This window comes from Budorcas taxicolor, chromosome 3, assembly GCF_023091745.1.
Source record: "Budorcas taxicolor isolate Tak-1 chromosome 3, Takin1.1, whole genome shotgun sequence".
Taxonomy (NCBI): Eukaryota; Metazoa; Chordata; class Mammalia; order Artiodactyla; family Bovidae; genus Budorcas; species Budorcas taxicolor.
The window spans coordinates 92,433,477-92,454,069 of NC_068912.1; the positions used below are offsets into that span (position 1 = coordinate 92,433,477).

Here is a 20,593-nt window from a genome sequence, read left to right on the forward strand (position 1 = left end):
AGCAGCTTTAACCAAAATCACACAGCCAGCAGGGAGCAGAGCTAGGGTTCTGGTTTGAAGTTAAATATGAGGTTTGAATCTCAGCTTGTTGCTTACTGAGTCTGAGGCCTTCCATTAATTACTTAATTCTGAGCCTTGGTTTCCTCATCTGTAAAATGGGTCTAATAATCTCCTCTTTGACCTATATAGAGATTAAATAAGACTGCAAATCTGAAAGTGCCTGTGCCTGATAAATGATTAACAACTATTTTTAAAAGTTCCTTGGCAGGTAAGACAGAGACAAGAAAAACGTGTTTTCATGTTAGAAAAATGCCTCCCAAGTCTTTTCTATCATGTCATGTTGTGAAGGTAATTTGATTTCAGTGTGGACATTCTCTGGCAAGGAGTTTATGAGACAGAACCAGGTTAGACAGGTAACACATAGAGGCTGAGTGTTCACCAAAGGAGGGCCTTCTAGCATATGGTATTTTTTTGCTCATCAGATTAGATTGGTCTAGAATAAAAAATAGAACAGGCGGACACGAATTAGAAAAGACAATGTAAAGATCACACTGAAGCCATCCAGAAGAGCCTGATAGTTTTTAATCATTCTATGTTGGCTTGCTGCATCTTAAAACATTTTCTTTCAAATCAAGTCACAGCCGTGTGTACTTTAGGCTGTGGCCGTCATGAACAAATATGAAAAGAGGCAGAGTTAAAACAGCTCAGTACCAATGGTTATGCATTAGTCTGAGGTAATCTAATGCAAATGACCTTCCAGGAGACTTGTGAAGAAATCGGAGAAATAAGATTCCAGATATGAGTTTCTGTATAACTGAATGACAGCTCTGTGGTGTTTGTTGTCTAGTTTGGTCAAGGTCATAGTGGTTTTAGGAAGCCAGTCCTCCCACCAAGCAGCTTGTTATAATTGAAAATAAAAGAAGATTCCCAGGTAAGGAGAGCAAGACGTCTATGAGATATATTCAAAGGTGGTAAAGTGAGCACCCTCCTCTTCTACTGTAGAACTGAAAATATATTACTGTGAAAACTCACCCATCACTGTCACCATCCTTTGTTTTAAATGTTTCGGCAACAAAGAGATTACCATCTGTACTGTCTGCTCCCATTCTCTTTGAATTCCTCTGAAAACCTGGAGTTCTCCCCATGCTTAGTTCTAAAAGCCAATTTAGTGTCGTAAATGATCAATTCTCTAGATGGCAAATTTGGTACAATGAATTTACTTCATTCAAGGAATGCCATATTAGAGTGGCTGGATACTCAGAAGGAAACGCAGCATATACCTGCTCTCATTCTTAGAATGCTGTGCAAGGAACACGGCCTCCATGGTGGGAGCGGTATGGAATTTTACCTTCTTTAATACTCGGCTTACTTGTGGCTTCATTTTCTCATTGCAACCATTGTTTGCTTGGATCAGAAAAATCCAGGCTAGTGATTCAACTGGGAACACAGGTCAAGAGGTAAATGACAGCTGGGATGGGGGTCAAACCAAGCCTTAAGGGGCCCTCATGTTGGGCACCTAGAACTGGGCAATCCGTCCAGATTAACTGTGGAGCTTTTCCAGAACAGCACGAACTTCCTCTGGATGGTAGTTCCAAGGACCAGGTTTACCCTGCAAGAGAAATGAGTCAGCATTTCCAGATTTCCAACTTGCGGGAATATGTAGGTCTGGGGCTGAGCTGAGCTGAGATGTGAGCTGGTGACATCTTTGTGGAAGTCATCAGGATGGTGCAGTCAAGGGCAGATGTCCATGAGATAGATGAGAGCGCCCAGGGCAAGCATGTGGAATGGCACCAACATGTAATGGGAAGACTGGACAAAGAAGCAGGAGGAAAACCAGAGCAGGTAAAGAGGATAGTTTCAAAAGGAGAAAGGGATGTAGACAAATAAGCTTCTCTTCCACAGCAGGGCCTTCAGACCAGCCACCTCTCACATCAAGTTCTGCTCACTGTGCATCAAACCACCTCTGCCTGTCTAATCCCATGGCCTCAGTTCAGCCCTCTTCACCTCCTGTTTGGGCAACTACCACCCCAGCTCCTTCAGTCCATTCTTTTTTTTTTAATTGGAGTATATTTGCTTTAGAGTGTTGTGTTTGTTTCCTCCAGCCCATTCTTCACCTAGTAGTCCACGATCTTTCTAAAGTAGAGATCTGATTTGTGCTTCTCCGTGGCTCGCAACTCTTCAGTGGCTCTTCGCTCTCAGATGTAGGCTGAACTCCTCGGTCCAGAATGAGCCTTTTATAATGGAAATGGCCCAACCCTCCACACCCTGCCCTAACACACCTCAGGGCTTGTCTCTCCTTCCTGTATTTGCAATGGTTTTACTCACCACATTCACGTGGCAGCCTCCTTATCCTAAGCAGGTGTCACCTCCTCTGAAAAGCCTGCCCTTCCTCACCTGATGTCTCACACCCTTTCCTTTACATACTGTCTATGCCGGTTTTGTGCTATAATAGCAAACCTGAAGCGTTTCAGTGGGGATTATTTGGCCCCCATGCAGTCATATTTCCTATCTGGCCCTTTGCAGCCCCTGCCCTGGATCCTCCAGTTGTGAGTACTTTGAAGTAAATTGAGGCTCCTTTTAAACTTGCGCTTGTGTTTCCAGTACTTGCTCAGGGCCTAACCCCAGGTAGGGACTCAGTACCCAGCTCGCCTCAATCAGGCCACCTCAGTACTGTGTCACAGGGGACGGGAAGGGAAGAAGGACTCAAACCCTCGTGCTGTGACCCTTAGCATTCTGAGAATGTGTGTGCAGGTTGTTGCTTGTTTCACCGGCATGAGTAAGGCCTGCCGGACCCACGGGCAGAGAGGCACCCCAGAACTGGGCTTCATATGCTCCCCCAGGTTTGAATCCCTTCAGCAGATGTAAAACCTAATTTCTATCCTCTCAGGGGAGGCTAGTGATTCCCAGGTGGCACTAGTGGTAAAGAATCTGCCTGCCAACGCAGAAACCACAGGAGACACAGTTTCGATCCCTAGGTTGGGAAGATCTGCTGGAGAAGAAAATGGCAACCCACTCCAGTATTCTTGCCTGGAAAATCCCATGGACTGAGGAGCCTGGTGGGGTACAGTCCGTGGGGCTGCAGAAAGTCAGATAAGACTGAGTGACTGCGCACCGCACAACACACAACAGGGGAGGCTCACAGCGCCCCCAGGATCAGAAGCTGTGCTCCCTTCCTCCACCCTCACCAAGCTGGAAGCATTGGAGGGTTACATGATCACCAGGAAAGCAGACTGGGCTCAGGTCCTGCCTCAGCATTTGCCGCTCCAAGCTACGGAGAAGGTGGTCTTCCAGCCTCTACACCCATTCCAGGTTCAGGCCTGTTCCAGGGATTAGCAGCTTCAGAACCTCCCACTCCCATCCCATCCCAGAGGATTTAGAATTGAAATAGGAGCCTTGTGCAACTTGGCCTTAGGCAAGTCCATTTCCTCCTCTGAGCACTGTTCTCGATATGGAAACATTGTCTCTCAAAGCAAACCAGGGCTGCTCCAGTCTTCTGCATTCAGAAGGCACCGGGGAAGCTGCAACACCAGTCCAAATGCTAGGGCCTTTCTTGTGCATTATTTCATCCCCTGTGAGGTGGGGGTGCATGTCTCCATTTTAGAGAAGAAACTGAAGCTCCAAGAGGGGAAAGGACGTGCCTGTGGTCACGTGGCTGGTAAATGACCAGGCAGCGATTTGAAACAGTCCTCTCTCTGCCCTTACCCTGCCCTCCCTGGGTCCCCTGCCACAAGTTCCCACCTTGTACAGGATCCTGCCCTCCTGGAGCACATAGAGCCGCTCTGGCAGTGCTGCGTAGCACGAGCTGCTCTGGTTCTTCATTGTGTCTACCACCACGGGGCACTGGGGGCTCCTGTCCAGCAGCAGGTGGGCTGCTCGCAAGCGGTCCTGGAGATTCCGGTGATTCTTGATGTCCACGTTGTTCTTAAAAGCCCAGCCATCTGTAACAGAAAGACCTGCAGGTCAGATACCGCCCCACTTTTAACTGAGGGTCCCAGATGGAGGACTTCTCAACTTTCGCACTACTGACAATTTGGGCTAGATAATTCTTTGTTGTAGGGGCTGTTTGGTGTGTTGTAAGGTGTTAAGCAGCATCTTTGGCCACTACACTCTAGATGTCCGTGGTGTCACCTTGCCTTCAGCTTGTGACAACTGAAAATGTCTCAGACATTGCTAAATACCCTCTGCAGGACAAAAATTACCCTTGGTTGAGAACCACTGCTGTCACACCATCTCCTCCAGGAAGCCTTCCTTGATTTACTCAGCTGTGTGATATTGGGCAGGCTCTTTAGATCTTTTTAAATTCTCAGTTTTCCCATCTGCTAAATGAATTAAAAGAACCCACATTTCAGTTGGCTGTAAGGCTTACCTGAGATAATTCTGTAGAATTCCCAGTATTCTACCTGGTTCATTGTAGCTGCTATTGACTTACCTTGACTGACTGCTCCAAAATAGCAGACAAGTAGAGAAGCCAGTTTTCATTCTTTTTTTTTTTTTCAGTTTTCATTCTCTACTACAGGTGTTCTACTATTTTTCTCTGGATGCCCCACCCTCACCCCGAACCAAATCTATTTAAGATTGCTTCACTTTAAATCAGCGGCCCCCAACATTTTTGGCACTAGGATCCGGTTTTTGGAAGACAGTTTTTCCATGGACTGGGTGGTGGGTGGGGGGATGATTTGGGGATGATTCAAGTGCGTAACATTAATTGTGCACTTTATTTCTATTATTATTATATCAGCTGCAACTCAGATCATCAGGCATTAGATCCTATAGGTTGGGGACCCCTGCTTTAAAGGGAAGGGGATTTTCAGTTGGCTTCACTGGCCGAGATGCCCATCTGCCAACTTAAAGGAGCTGGTCCTCATTAGTGAATGGGCCCACAGGTTGAAAAAATATCCATAAACTGGTACTGGCCTTGCCCTTCTACTCTCCCCATATCTGGGGAGATTGGAACCCAGATAATGTGGTATGGGTTCTTTCAGAAGCCATGGGGCCTGCATTTATAATAGTTGCCTCCCAGGGTAATGTAAGCTGCTGAAGTCGACCAGCAGAACTGGCTCCTCCTTCTTGTGCTTCAAAGTCCTCTCAAAGTACTCTTCCCTTAGGAAAACCCAGGATCAGAAGAAATTCACATCCAGTTACAACAGCCTGGACTCAGTTTAAAGTATTTATTAACTGCCCCAAGACAGCTAAACTTTGCTGATGACAGTAACACCAACTTATGCATGTGTCATGTCTAGGCGAGCAGTCTGTTCCATCCATTAGCTCCCTGGCGCTTCCGGGATGTCCTTCTCATCCCCACCCTGCGGCTGGGAGTGCGGAGGCCCAGAGAGCAGCAGTGACCTGCCTCCCCACCTTTAACTGTGAGTTCTTTAGAGACAGGCGCTGCATGCACCTCTCATCTCTATGTGTCCCTTGGCCCAGCACAGGGCTGGACACATAGTAGGTACTCAGTAAATTCTGTTAAGTGGGTTATTCTGGGAGACGTGTGTGCATGCTCAGTCGTGTCTGACTCTTTGCGAACCTATGGACCGTAGGCTGCCAGGCTCCTCTGTCCTTGGGATTCTCCAGGGAAGAATAATGGAGTAGGTTGCCATGCCCTCCTCCAGGGGATCTTAACAACGCAGGGATTGAACCTGTGTCTCTTATGTCTCCTGCATTGGCAGGCGGGTTCTTAACCACTAGTGCCACATGGGAAGACTTGTTCTGGGAGATAGGTGCTATTATTCTATTTTAGTGGCACAGAAGTGGGCATGGAAGGTAAGCTGTCCAGGTCACGTGCCCATCCCGTGATGCAGCTAGGGCAATCTTCCTACTGCAACTCATGCCTCCCTGTAATTTACCTGGACGGACACGTGGTATGTGGGGGGAAAGGAAGTCAACTGATTGGCTCAGACCTCCTAGGATTGGAGGACACTGGCTCTGGGCATTTTAGTTCTGGGATTCAGGCCTTACCTACTTCTGACTGATGGAGTGAGTACCCTGGGGAAGGAGTTGGGGAGGAAGAAGAAATGCTTGAACTAGGAGTGGCACAGCACAGAGGATACACAGCACAGAAACCAGTATAGGTCAGGGCTGGAATAGGAAGCCTTTCCCTCAGTGGCTTGAGATGGACAGCCCTGGGTCCAGGAAAGGGTTCAGCCTGCTCAGTCGGATTCCAGAGGAGGAGACAAGTATCAGGAAATTTCTGTGATGATCCAACCGTTCTTGTTGCACTTTGCAACTTGTTCTTTTAGAGATTAAAGCTGGATTCTCTACAACCTTATTTCTCCAAGCGTGGGTCCCTGGACCAGCAGGTTCAACACTACCTGGGGGCATGACTTAAAGCGCCAGGTCTCAGGCCCCCCTCTGCTGCCCTGTGACCCAGAACCTGCATCTTAACAAGCTTACCAGGTGACTCGCGTGCACTTTAAAGACTGAGCAGCACTGCCCCCAGAGTTAAATCAGCTTTGGCAGAGCTTCCACCATCAACTGTGCAAACATCAAGGCATCGCCTCCTCTCAGCCAAGGAGACCCTGACACCTGTAGGTGCCTGAGTTCTCTTTCCTTTCACTGATGGCTGCTGCTCTCCCAAAGGGTATTTAACAAAGAAACACATGGTTCTTGACTTTGCTCTACTGTTGCCTATGCTGTTTATTTTGAATTTTATTTTGGAAATGTTCAAATATACATAAAAGTAGAGAGAACAGTTTAATGAAACTCCATGTAACTGTTACCCTATGCTAATATTTTTAATTGCCCCAAAGTCTTCAATGAAAATAGAAGCTGCCAGTTAAATGAGCATAGTGTTAGGCTGAAAGCAGTTCTCCAACCTCTGGGTGCATATAAATTAAGATGCAATGGGCCTAGGGTGGGCCCTGGAAGATGCATTTTCAACAGGCAACCCACATGGCTCAGACACGAGGGATCTAGGACCACTCTGGGGAAAGGGCTGATGGAGCAGCTTTGCTGATAATTAATAACAATCTCTAAACACATGGATAAGCCAGCAGGCTAATACTGGTCTAAATGCTCACTTATTCGCCCAACTTTCACTGAGCTCTGACTCTATAACATGGACTTTACCAGGTGCTGAGTGACAGATGACTGAAACAGCTTCTTGTCTTGTGGGGTGATGGGGTGAGTAAATAATTCTCATTTCACTCAGCCACATGAGCCTTCTTGCCTTCTCCAACCTCAGAGTTTGAGGCTTGGGCTAAACTCTTGGGTTCAGTTCCCATAAAAATCAGAAAGACAGGGATGTGTCTAATTATCCTGTAAAGTTCAAGAGGCTTCGACCAAGCTGTAGAAGTTTCGGGGAAGGACATGTCTGCCCGTGGTAAGGCAGGACTTTCTCACAGAGCTGTTCAGCAAAGGAACAAGATTTCCTATTAAATAATGAAAATAAGCCATCACCTATTAGGAGCTGAAACAAGGATTGCAGCCTCAGCTAAAAGCTGGCCCAGAGCAGGGGTTCTCAAAGTGTGGTCCCCCAATCCATAGCTTCAGCATCACTCAGAGATGGCTAGAAATGTAAATTTTTAGGCCCCACCCCAGGTTTAACTCCAACTCAGGGTGGGGTCCAGCAGTGTGCTTTCACAAGCCCTGGTGCTTCTGGCACTCACAATGCTTGGGAACCATGGATGGAGATGAACCAGGGAGAAGCTCTCTTGGAGCTTGGAGAGCCTTAGGATGGATCTCACACATTGCGAGAGAGCCGCCGTTTCACTCGTGACATTTCACAAGGTCTAAATTCCTTGTGATTGATTGTGCTCAGATGAGCTCCTCCCCTTGGTTCCCCAACTTACCCACTCAATGTTAGAAGCATTCCAGGTTTCTGCTGTGTGACTAGCAGAGAGCACAGACTATGGAGTTAGCGAGTAGCAGTGACTGAGTTAGGTCCTCAACAAATAGTGACTCTTTCCTTCTCTCTTCCTCTTCTTCCCACCCCCAACCATGAGTGAAGGGGAGAGGGAAGGACATCTTTTTTACCTGATGCATGTGCTTCTTCAATGTAAATGATGAGAAAATCTGCTACGGAACCAAAATCTTCAATAAGTCTCTTGAATTGGTCAAATTTGAAAATAAATGAAGGTCAGGTGCAACTTCCAAAATTCAGCACCAAGGGTCTGTTGCCTAAAACAAATGGTACCATCATCAACCAATAATTGACACATAGCATTTCTTTTGCAAGCACCGTCTTCACTCCTGCTTTCATTGTTACCTTTATTTCCTCTCTAAGATGGAGACAGGGCACAGTGCGGCGGTGGGGGGCAGAAGCTTAGAACACATGATTTAGCAGAGGCTAGAGTCAGTCCTCTTGCCTGGAGAATTCCATGGGCGGTGGAGCCTGGTGCACTGCAGTCCATGGGGTCGCTAAGAGTCGGATACAACTGAGCGACTTCCCTTTCACTTTTCACTTTCACGCACTGGGGGAGGAAATGGCAGCCCACTCCAGTGTTCTCGCCTGGAGATTCCCAGGGATAGGGGAGCCTGGTGGGCTGCCATCTATGGGGTCGCACAGAGTCAGACACGACTGAAGCGACTTAGCAGCAGCAGCAGCAGAGCCAGCTGACTCCTCTCCAGAATGAAGGCATTCTATCAGACAGTTTCAGTGGATCACCTGCACTCACTGGGAAGTAAATAATGACAAAAAGAGTCCCTTTCATGCAGTGATAAGGCAGGCACCCATCTGTTCTGTCATCAATGTGAATAGTGTACTGCAAGGTGGGTGATTTTTTACCCTCTGGCTTATAGGCTTGTTCCATGTCACACAGCAGGTCAATGCTGGCGTTAAACCCAACATTCTGGCTTCCCGATTCTTGATATGGTGCTCTTTCTATTCAAAGCACCTCAGTTTCCTCACCCACAAATGGACATAATAACAATACTTACCTGATAGGATTGTTCTAAGGATTAGGTAAGTTAAAACAGATAAAGGGCTTAGAATGGTGCCTACCCATAGTAGGTACCCAATAAGTGTAATATTGCTCAAACTACCACACACTTGTACTCATATCACACGCTAGTAAAGTAATGCAAAATTCTCCAAGCCAGGCTTCAGCAATATGTGAACTGTGAACTTCCAGATGTTCAAACTGGTTTTAGAAAAGGCAGAGGACCCAGAGATCAAATTGCCAACATCCGCTGGATCATCAAAAAAGCAAGAGAGTTCCAGAAAAATATGTATTTCTGCTTTATTGAAATAAATAAATAAATAAATACATTTATTTCTGCTATGCCAAAGCTTTTGCCTGTGTGGATCACAATAAATTGTGAAAAATTCTGAAAGAGATGGGAATACCAGACCACCTGACCTGCCTCTTGATAAACCTGTATGCAGGTCAGGAAGCAACAGTTAGAACTGAACATGGAACAACAGACTGGTTCCAAATAGGAAAAGGTATACGTCAAGGCTGTATATTGTCCCCCTGCTTATTTAACTTATATGCAGAATACATCATGAGGAACGCTGGGCTGGAGGAAGCACAAGCTGGGATCAAGATTGCCGAGGGAAATATCAATAACCTCAGATATGCAGATGACACTACCCTTATGGCAGAAAGTGAAGAACTAAAGAGCCTCTTGATGAAAGTGAAAGAGGAGAGTGAAAAAGTTGGCTTAAAGCTCATGGCATCTGGTCCCATCACTTCATGGCAAATAGATGGGGAAACAGTGGCTGACTTTATTTTGGGGGGCTCCAAAATCACTGCAGATGGTGATTGCAGCCATGAAATTAAAAGACGCTTATTCCTTGGAAGGAAAGTTAGGGTAAGGGTAAGGTGAAGTCGCTCAGTCGTGTCCGACTCTTTGCGACCCCATGGACTGTAAGCTACTAGGCTTCTCCGTCCATGGGATTCTCCAGGCAAGAATACTGGAGTGGATTGCCATTTCCTTCTCCAGGGGATCTTCCCGACCCAGGGATTGAACCCGGGTCTCCTGCATTGGAGGCGGACGCTTTAACCTCTGAGCCACCAGGGAAGGAAAGTTATGACCAACCTAAACACATATTCCAAAGCAGAGACATTACTTTGTCCACAAAGGTCCGTCTAGTCCAGGCTATGGTTTTTCCTGTGGTCATGTATGGATGTGAGAATTGAACTGTGAAGAAAGTTGAGCGCCGAAGAATTGATGCTCTGAACTGTGGTGTTGGAGAAGACTCCTGAGAGTCCCTTGGACTGCAAGGAGATCCAACCAGTCCATTCTGAAGGAGATCAGCCCTGAATATTCGTTGGAAGGACTGATGTTGAAGCTGAAACTCCAATACTTTGGCCACCTGATGTGAAGAGCTGACTCATTTGGAAAGACCCTGATGCTGGGAAAGATTGAGGGCAGGAGGAGAAGGGGATGACAGAGGATGAGATGGCTGGATGGCATCACTGACTCAATGGACATGGGTTTGGGTGAACTCTGGGAGTTGGTGATGGACAGGGAGGCCTGGCGTGCTGCGGTTCATGGGGTTGCAAAGAATCAGACACGACTAAGTGACTGAACCGAACTGAATAAGTGTAAGCTCTCATCTCCTCTCTGAGTTGTGAAGTGGGAGCAGTGGAGGCGGCTCCAGAAAGAGTGAAATGTGGGTATTGGTCACATAATTGGCTGGGCCAGGGCAAAATGAAAATTCAAGGCCTTTCATTCAAAAAGTGGGGGAAAGTGCCAATACATATATTAAAATATAGTTTTCTGGTACAGTATCTCTCTTGCCCTGGCATGCTGCTTTTTAGTTGCTATTTAATATCGGGTTCCCCTGGGCACAGAGATATTCATAGGGTGAATGTAGACTCTCACAGTCACCCAGGAGGCCCCAAACGCTGCATTCATGTATGTGTATTTGCGGCTGCTGGCTACCAGCTTTCCTTTCCCTCCAGCTACCAGACCAATGTACCATGCCCCGGCCAGGAGCACAGAAACTGAGCCAGACATGTCATCCTCCCACCTGCCATCTCCCAAACCCACAGGGTATTGCAGCTTCCATGCAGGGACATGTTCGGTACCTCGAGGAAAGGAGTGGGGGCGAAAGCCTTCTCCCATTAAGTCACCCCAGTCACTTGCCAAATGGATTCATGGCACTGTCAGCTCAGGCTGGGGATGGCCACCTCCATGCTCTCCTGTGAGATACTGCAGGATGCCCACACCTGACCCTAACCTTTCCTATTCCTGGGTCCAGATCCTCTCTGGGCCTGAAGGTGGCAGCAGCCACTGGGTGGGAGCAAGGAGGTTGGATAGGCTGGGGCCCTGGGAGTCCAGGAGTGGTCCTGGGAGAACTATTAGGGGTCGGGGAGAGGGAGGGGGGAGGCTGTAGGAAACAGGAACCTGTGTGAACCAAGGATCCAAGTCCCTGAGGCATGTCCAATTGTCCAAAAAGTCTTCTCTTGCAAAATACAAATTAAAGATAAAACTATCAAGAATTTCAAGACAGTTCTGGCAGAGCGCTCAGTTCAGTCGCTCAGTCGTGTCTGACTCTTAGAGACCCCATGAACCGCAGGACGCCAGGCTTCCCTGTCCATCACCAACTGTCGGAGTCCACCGAAACCCATGTCCATCGAGTCAGTGATGCCATCCAACCATCTCATCCTCTGTTGTCCCCTTCTTCTTCTGCCCTCAATCTTTCCCAGCATCAGGGTCTTTTCAAATGAGTCAGCTCTTTGCATCGGGTGGCCAAAGTATTGGAGTTTCAGCTTCAGCATCAGTCCTTCCAAAGAGCGCTCAGCCCCTTCTGAATAAGCACCCTTCATGATTCACTGGTCCCATACCCAGGAAGACAGCCCTGGGTGAGAGCCTTCTGTAACTCCTCCAGCAGGTCCTGCACTGTGGCATGGCCAGTTTAACTGTCTGCATCCCACAGTCTACTCACTGCCCCTGAGGGCAGGGTCTGTTCCTCATTCTTCCTCACATCCGCAGCACTGAGTATACCCTCATCGCAATACAAGCATTCATTCAGTGCAAATAAGGTGCATAGTCCTCCGCCACACACTAGGGACTCAGCACAGAGCAGAAGCAGCAGGTCTCTGCCTGTGTGCAATTAGAATGTGAAAGTGTTAGTTGCTCAGAAGTGTCAGATTCTTTGCGACCCCACAAGGCTGCTCTGACCATGGAATCTCCAGGCAAGAATACTGGAGTGGGCTGCCATTTCGTTCTCCAGGGGATCTTCTCGACCCAGGGATCGAACGTGGGTCTCCCGCATTGCAGGCAGATTCTTTACCATCTGAGCTGCCAGGGAAGCCCCTATGCAACTGAAGATCTGTTTAATGGGGAGACAGGCAGGAAACAAGAAAATACATAAAAGAAGTCATTTCAAGTTGTGATAAGTGTCAGAAAAGAGACTATAAAGGAGTTACTTGACATTGCTGGGTCAGGGGAGGCCTCTGAGGAGATGCCATTTAACCCTGAGAAACAGGAAAGAGCCAACCATGGGCAAAGGGAGAAGAGGGTCATTCCAGGCAAAGGGGCGCCACGTCCAGAGGCCCAAGAGGGACAGAGCTTGGTGTATTCAAAGATCTGCAAGGCCACTGTGGCTGGAACCAGGCCAAGGGCAGTGACAGATGTAACTGGAGAGGTAGGTAGGGCCAAAGCAGGCAGGCTCTCCTATGCCATGGCATAGAATGTGGATTTTCTTCCAGGTCCAAGGGGACATCATGGAGATAAAGCAAGGATGGTGGACATTTGTTGCAATTTTGGCTGCCCAGCCTGTAGCCTTCCTTCCTGCTTGGAATTCCCTATTTTGTGTACTATCAATAGGGGATTGTGCCCAGTCTTGCTCTATGGAAGAGAGACGAGCCAGGTCCATTCTCCCTCCCAGCAGCCAGGGCACAGGCTGGCTGGTTGGACCCTCCCACGTAGTTCTTTGATTCTGGAGTGACTGAGATGGTAGAACCCATCCACGCCCCAGTGGTAGAGCCCCAAGGGGATGGTGAAGTCCCTACAGTGGAGAGGGATTTCCCATGGCAACCACAGTGTCAGCAGCTTCCAGGCCCAACTGCTGAAACTAAAAGGTTGTTCAGGGCCAGTGCTCCTGCTGTGACTGATTCTGGGGAGCCTGTAACATTTTTCTAACACACTTGGCATTTATACACGTGGAAATGCGTGTGACTAAGAAACCCCGAGTGAGTTTCTTGTTGCTTACAAGCCAAAACTCTGATTGCTACTGTAGGCTATGAGATGAAAAATGATAGGCTGACCCTGTAGAATGGGCCTGGCTGCTCAGTGGAGAAAGGATTGAGAGTGAGAACAGAAGAGGGGCAGAAGCAGTTAGGAGTAGCTGGGGAAATCCACAAGGGAGTTAATGGGAGTCTAGGCTAGTGTGTGTGTACAGGGGGAAGGGGCAAAGGTAGAACTGGTGGGACTTGTTGAATGATGGGGAGTGGAGGACATTTTGACTTGCTTGTGGTTTCTTTGGTTAGTTATTTCTTTAACTTGTTACACAAAGGATTTAAAGGAGCTTACACATATAATAAAATATGAAATAAAAAATTTTGAAAGCCATGGCCCTCCAGGAGGCTCAGATCTCAAGCATTCGTTGTACTGCTGCTGCTGTGCTAAGTCGTGGCTGACTCTTTGCGACCCCATGGACTGTAGTCCGCCAGGCTCCTCTGTCCATGTGATTTCCCAGGCAAGAATACTGCAGTGGGTTGCTATTTCCTTCTCCAGGGAATCTTCCTGACCCAGGGATCGAACTAGAATCTCCTGCATTGGCGGATGAATTCTTTACCCCTGGGCCACCTGGGAAGCCCATGCATTCATTGTAACTGAGCTAATATTGACTCTGAGTTTCCAGATGGCCAAGGAAAAGGAGAAACATGATCGCTTACATATTCCTCATTTTTCAGTACCTGAGGAGAAAGCAAGCCTGTTCCACTGGAAATACAAAGCTCTTGTCATCCTTGCTGCACAGATGACCTCACAGGAGGCCCTAGGAGGCACTGGGAGGGCCTCAGCAGGTTGCTTCCTCACCCCATATGACAAGTTTGCTCAGGTCACAGCAGGGGAGGCTCAGAGGCCAGTCATAGCCAAGTGGCTAGCTATTGGCCTCCAATGACCCCACGGAGTCACACTTCAGATAAGAACTGAGGAGATTTAAGGTCAGGACCAGAGCCAAATATGAGCTGTCTGGAAATTTGTTTTTAATGGGATAAAAATTTCAACATCCACTGATTAGGACGTGAAGAAACACACTCATTTGTTTAATTATTTATAGTGTGGCTGGGTGCAGTGATCAGTATTGAGGGCAAAGTTTCAACTGAGTTCCCTGCTTTTCTGGTAGCAGACGGAAAATGGATAGAGGCGAGGGGGTGCCCAGACTGGGGACTGGCCCCCTGCCCATGTCCACAGGCCACACTGTGGAGGACACCAGTTCAAGAACATCAAGCAAGGACTGACTGTCAAGTCCAGCTTGTTTGTATAAGTGGGGAAATGGCTCTGTGGTAGCACTAGACTCAAACCCATCATTGGTTACCTTACTGGTCAGCCTCCAAACCAGTAAATTAATCCCCACACCAAGCTCTCTTAGCAGGGAAAACCAGTCTGTTTATAGTTACTAGATGACCCCTTATAAGTATACTTGGAGAGATTTTAGAAGATTTTAAACGGGGGGTGAAATAAATCTAGTTTCAGATTAATGGCCAGGTTCTAAGAAAAGCGATCATCCAGATTTGCCTTCTACCCCAACGTGGCAGTTATCAGTGTTGTGTGGGGTGTATGTCTGGTGTGTGCAGGTGCATGTACCTGCAGAGGATAAGAGGTGGCTGAGAGTTTCTCTGATATTCTGTTTTTTTTATCCAACATTAGAAAGCACACCATCTGAGAGTCAGGAGTCTCAAGTTCTTGTTCGGACTCTACAAGAACTCTCTGTGTGACTCTGAGAAAGTCCTTTACCTCTCTGGGCCTTTGCATCTGAAAAAATGAAAGGGTTGCTTTATATGATCTGTAAAGAGTCTTCCCAAATCCCAAAGAAAGGCAATGCCAAAGATGCTCAAACTACCACACAATTGCACTCATCTCACACACTAGTAAATTAATGCTCAAAATTCTCCAAGCCAGGCTTCAGCAATATGTGAACTGTGAACTTCCAGATGTTCAAGCTGGTTTTAGCAAAGGCAGAGGAAGCAGAGATCAAATTGCCAACATTGCTGGATCATCAAAAAAGCAAGAGAGTTCCAGAAAAACATCTACTTCTGCTTTATTGACTATGCCAAAGCCTTTGACTGTGTGGATCACAATAAACTGTGGAAAATTCTGAAAGAGATGGGAATACCAGATCACCTGACCTGCCTCTTGAGAAACCTATATGCAGGTCAGGAAGTAACAGTTAGAACTGGACATGGAACAACAGACTGGTTCCAAATAGGAAAAGGAGTACATCAAGGCTGTATATTGTCCCCCTGCTTCTTTAACTTATATGCAGAGTACATCATGAGAAATTCTGGGCTGGAAGAAGCACAAGCTGGAATCAAGATTGCAGGGAGAAATATCAATAACCTCAGATATGCAGATGACACCACCGTTACGGCAGAAAGTGAAGAGGAACTAAAAAGCCTCTTGATGAAAGTGAAAGAGGAGAGTGAAAATGTTGGCTTAAAGTTCAACATTCAAAAAACGAAGATCATGGCATCTGGTCCCATCACTTCATGGCAAATGGATGGGGAAACAGTGGAAACAGTGTCAGACTTTATTTTTCTGGGGTCCAAAATCACTGCAGATGGTAATTGCAGCCATGAAATTAAAAGACGCTTACTCCTTGGAAGGAAAGTTATGATTAACCTAGATAGCATATTAAAAAGCAGAGATATTACTTTGCCAACAAAGGTCTGTCTAGTCAAGGCTATGGTTTTTCCAGTGGTCATGTATGGATGTTAGAGTTGGACTGTGAAGAAAGCTGAGTGGTGAAGAATTGATACTTTTGAACTGTGGTGTTGGAGAAGACTCTTGAGAGTCCCTTGGACTACAAGGAGATCCAACCAGTCCATTCTGGAGATCAGTCCTGGGTATTCATTGGAAGGACTGATGCTGAAGCTGAAATTCCAATACTTTGGCCACCTCATGCAAAGAGTTGACTTGTTGGAAAAGACTCTGATGCTGGGAGGGATTGGGGGCAGGAGGAGAAGGGGACGACAGAGGATGAGATGGCTGGATGGCATCACTGACTCGATGGACATGAGTTTGGGTAAACTCTGGGAGCTGGCGATGGACAGGGAGGCCTGGCGTGCTGCAATTCATGGGGTTGCAAAGAGTCGGACACGACTGAGCGACTGAACCGAACTGAAAGAGTCTTCCAGACCTTCCAGCCTGGGGCTCCAAAATGAGTCTGGATTTATACCTAAAGCATACAGCAGAGCTCTTTAGTGGACTGATGGGTTTCCAAACCTCTTACAGACTATCTTTCTTTTTTATTTTTTTCCTTTTGAAAATTTTTATTTATTTTTTAATTGAAGGATAATTGCTTTATGAATTGTGTGGTTTCTGCCAAACATCAACACAGACTGTCTTTCTAATAAGCAGAACTGATCATGTTAACTCTGCTCGAAGATCCTTCTAAGAACTCACCAATACATTCAGAGTAAAGGCTCTTTGCTAAGACACAGAGGCCCCAGAAGCTCTGATCCCTGATGACATCTCCAGCCTCCTTCTTCACTCCTTCATGCTTCTCACACCCTACTTCTACCAAACTGACTGATGCCCCTCCATGTATCAGACCTCTACTGACCCTCCCCTCCACCCTGCTCTGTTCACCACTCTCCTCTTCCTCACCCATCCCGAGGCTACAGTGCTTACACCATCAGCTCACCATTCTCTTCTCCAGGAAACCCTCCCCTGACCGTCTTCCCACCTGACCCTACTCCTTCCTGAACTCCTTGGTTCCCTCTACCCCTCCATCATCTCCTTCCTTGAGCAATGAGATCTTTCAGTTGTGTTTATTTCTGTATCATCAGTACCTATTACTTCAGGGGACTCTGGACCAATGTGCTGAAATTCTATTTTATAAAAGTTTTTTTTTCATTGCTCAGACTCCTTCTCTCTCCATCATCAATTTCAGGTGCAGCAGCAGGGAGCAGAGGCAAATAGAACAGTACTGAAAAAGTACACTGAGAACTTCCCTGGTGATTCAGTGGCTAAGACTGCACTCTCAATGCAGGGGACCTGGGTTTGATCCCTAGTCAGGAAACTAGATTGCATGTGCCTCAACTAAGCATTCACATGCTGCAACAAAGACTGGTGAAGCTAAACAAATAAATATTTAAAAAAATAAAATGTACACTGGCCCACTGGAAAGTAAGCAGTTAAAATAAGCAAGTAAATGCTGTGAATTGGCCATGAGGCACGTTGGCGTTCATGAAGCTGATCACTAGACCATCAAAAGTCAGCAAATTGGTGTGGTTCTATCACAGGAATTGGCACGAAGTAGACTCACAGGAAACATGAGCTGATTCTCATTGTTCTTATCATCAGTGGTCACTTAGTGAATGTTTGCTGAATAAACCAAGGTCATTTCTGCACTGCAGTTTAAGATCATGAGCAAAAAAACTCTTACCCTTCCCTCTAATTGAAACACTCTTCCCTTTTCAAGCTACCAAAATCTTACTTATTTTTCAAGGCTCAATTCCAACACCACCTCCTCCAGGAAACCTTCCAAGCCCTGCAGGTAAAGTTCATACCTTTATAGTCTCCCCTCAGCCTCATGGAACTGTATGGATTTGTTATTACTTCTGTCTGTACCGTGAAACCATAAATTCCTCAAACAAAAGAGCAAGCTCTGACCCAGCTCTGAGTAGAGCCTGGCGTCTAGCTGAGGATCTAGCTCGAGGGAGGTGCTCGTGAATGTCTGCTGAGGTACACTGGAAAAACAGGATGAAGAAGCCCGGATCCTGGGTCTGACTTGGTCACGCACTGGCTCTGCCACCTTTGCCCTCAGTTTCCTCCATTTCCCTTTTAAAATGAGAGCACTGGATCAGGCCAGCATCTCCCAGAGTGTGTTCTTTGGAACTAATATGACGATGATAGGATATCCCTCCAGCGGAGAGTGGGAAGTTGTATGTGTGTGTTAGGAAAATTAGTCAGTGCTTTGTGAAAGTTTTTCAAGTTTTCTTTTTTAAGCTTCAGGGCCTCTCAGAGACTCTTATGTTCATGCACATGATGAATTTCCAGGAGGAGAGGATGTACTGTGCTTAGTCGCTCAGTCATGTCTGACTTTTTGCTACCACATGGACTGTAGCCCACCAGGGTCCTCTGTCCATGGGGGTTCTTCAGGCAAGAATACTGGAGTAGGTTGCCATTTCCTTCTCCAGGAGATCTTCCCAACCCAGGGATCAAACCCAGGCCTCCCGTATTGCAGGTGAATTCTTTACCATCTGAGCCACCAGGGAAACCCAAGAATACTGGAGTGGGTAGCCTATCCCTTCTCCAGGGGATCTTCTGGACCCAGGAATCGAACTGGGGTCTCCTGCAGTGCAGGCGGATTCTTTACCTGCTGAGCTACCAGGGAAGCCCAGAGGACAGTATACTATGCAGGATTTCCCAAACTATTTTGACCAGGGAACACTATCTAGTAAAGCATATCTATGGGATTTCGTTCCCAAAGAACACACTTTGAAAAACACTAGATTAGTCAGTAACCTCAGGGACCTTCTCTCCTCTGTTTGCTGTGTTCATGCCCTGGGATTTCCACAGCCGTGTCCCAAGGTGCCCCTGCCTGGGCAGGAGGATAACACTTGTGCTTGGGCAGCCAAGTGCTGGGTAGGAAGGATCAGTGCCCAGGAGAGGTCCAGGCAGAGATCCAGGAGTTGAGAAGGGAGGGAGAGCGGGAGAGCTGTAGGGATCTGAGCTGGTGTCCCAGGGGAGGCTTGAGAGCAGACCCTGCTGATGAGGAACGGTGGCGATGGAGGGGAAGGGCATCAGCAAAGACAGAGAAGGGAAAGCACAAGGGATGTACAAGAGCCAGCAGTTCACCTGGAGGCAGTGTGCTGAGGGGAAGCCTGCAGGTGAAGTTGGGAAGGAAAACTGGCGTCAGTCCAGAGAGGACATAGAGAACAATGCTGAGCCTGGGCTTCGTCCCGGATGCAGATGGGGCTGCTGAAGGTTGGTGAGCTGGGGTACCAGTCAGCCAGGGATATGTTTGTGGAAGGGTCATCTGGTGACCATCCTCAAGTAAGGTGGGAAGAGAGGGCAAGATGGGCGGGAAGAAGAGCAGGAAGAGCAGCTGTGAGGACAAAAGAGAAGCCTGAGCAGAGAGGCCTTTAAGAACCCAAACAGATAGAGCTGGTTTGTCTGGGAGAGGGAGAGAGAGAGATCTGCAACAAATATTTACTGGGCAACTGCCATGAGCCAGCAGCAGCCAGGGGGACCCAACAGCAGGTTAGAGCACAGCCTCCACTTGCATAGAGCTTGCAGGCTAGTGAAGAGGACAGACAATAATCAAACACCCACACATATTAATAATTATAAACCATGGCAGGTGTGTAAAGCGAAGTTTAGGATATGAAGCATAGAAGAGGGGATTAACTGAGATCAGGGGACCGGGATCAGGGGGTGTCACTGAGCAAGAGTCTGAAGGATGAACCAGAGTGGACCAGAGAGGGGCAGGGAGGTAGGGAGGGGATGGTGAAGACATCCCAGGCAGAGCAACTGTGCAGTAAGAGCGGCGCTCAAGGAGCTGATGGCTAGTGGGACTGGCTTGCCATCTGATTGCCTGGGAAGGTGGTGTTGTCACTTAGAAGAACAGAACCCAGGAGAAGTCCTTGTTTTCAGGAAGTGGGAAGAGGACAAGAAGCCGGAAAAGGAGCAGCTGGAGCAGTGGCATTCAGGCTTTCCACCCCACCTGCCCACCCCCTCAAACACCCCCATCCAAGCACGTCTCAAGCTTGGACCAGCCGTCTGACCTTGCATGAAGTCCCAGATGCTGCACCTCTCTCCTGACAGGCGGACTACAGGGCAGTTTGGGGCCAGACCCCCTTGTTCAGTCATGTCCTCCAGTCGCTGCCAACGGACCTTCAGGATAAACCAGAAATACTGGGCACTGAAGAAGGTAGGGATCCAGTTTTCATGGGAGAAGTGTGGGTTCCTGGTCATGCCAGTCTTCTCACCCATGGCCAGGATGTTCTGCTTGACCCTCCTGGGAAACAGCGTCAGGAGCACTTTGCCTATGGCCACATGCAGGGCCACCTGAAAGAGGACCCAGAGCCTCTTCAGCCATAGCCCTGGCGGGGGCAGCCCCATCACAACACAGCCAGAGCTGGCTCTGAGGCCGGTGGACAGAGAGAAAACCTCCCGGCCACACAGGGAGGAGCTGGACAAAGGTGACGGACGGCGGCAGCCAACCCAGACAGGAGGAAGGTGCCAGGACAGAAGGGGCTTGCCTTCCGGTCAATAGAATGGAAAATTTCAAGCCAAGGGCTAAAGGTCTGTTCTAATGACCATTTCAGACTTTTTGCCTTACTTAACCTTTGAGAGATACCTGGATGGGAAGATTTCAGGTCCTAAATTCTCCCTCTGATAAAATCAAAAAACAAAAGCTTTAAACCGGCACACTTAAAGGGATTCTGTGGTTCTTTAGAAAGGCTCTGTTGCAGTAAGTTCTACTGTTAATTATTTGTTTAATAATGTAAATTGTCCTTTTACTGCTGAA

The 20,593-nt window shown here is 47.6% G+C and overlaps 1 protein-coding gene across 1 annotated transcript; it reads right to left on the reverse strand.

Annotated features, from left to right (window-relative positions):
* Window positions 1–1,540: 1,540 nt before the first annotated feature.
* DIO1 (iodothyronine deiodinase 1) lies at window positions 1,541–20,184 on the reverse strand. The gene is made up of 4 exons (XM_052637974.1): window positions 19,848–20,184; window positions 7,972–8,115; window positions 3,739–3,938; window positions 1,541–1,609 (listed from the first exon to the last, which is right to left on the reverse strand). Exons 1-4 carry the CDS (start codon window positions 20,182–20,184, stop codon window positions 1,541–1,543), a joined length of 750 nt encoding a protein of 249 aa, XP_052493934.1.
* Window positions 20,185–20,593: the final 409 nt, after the last annotated feature.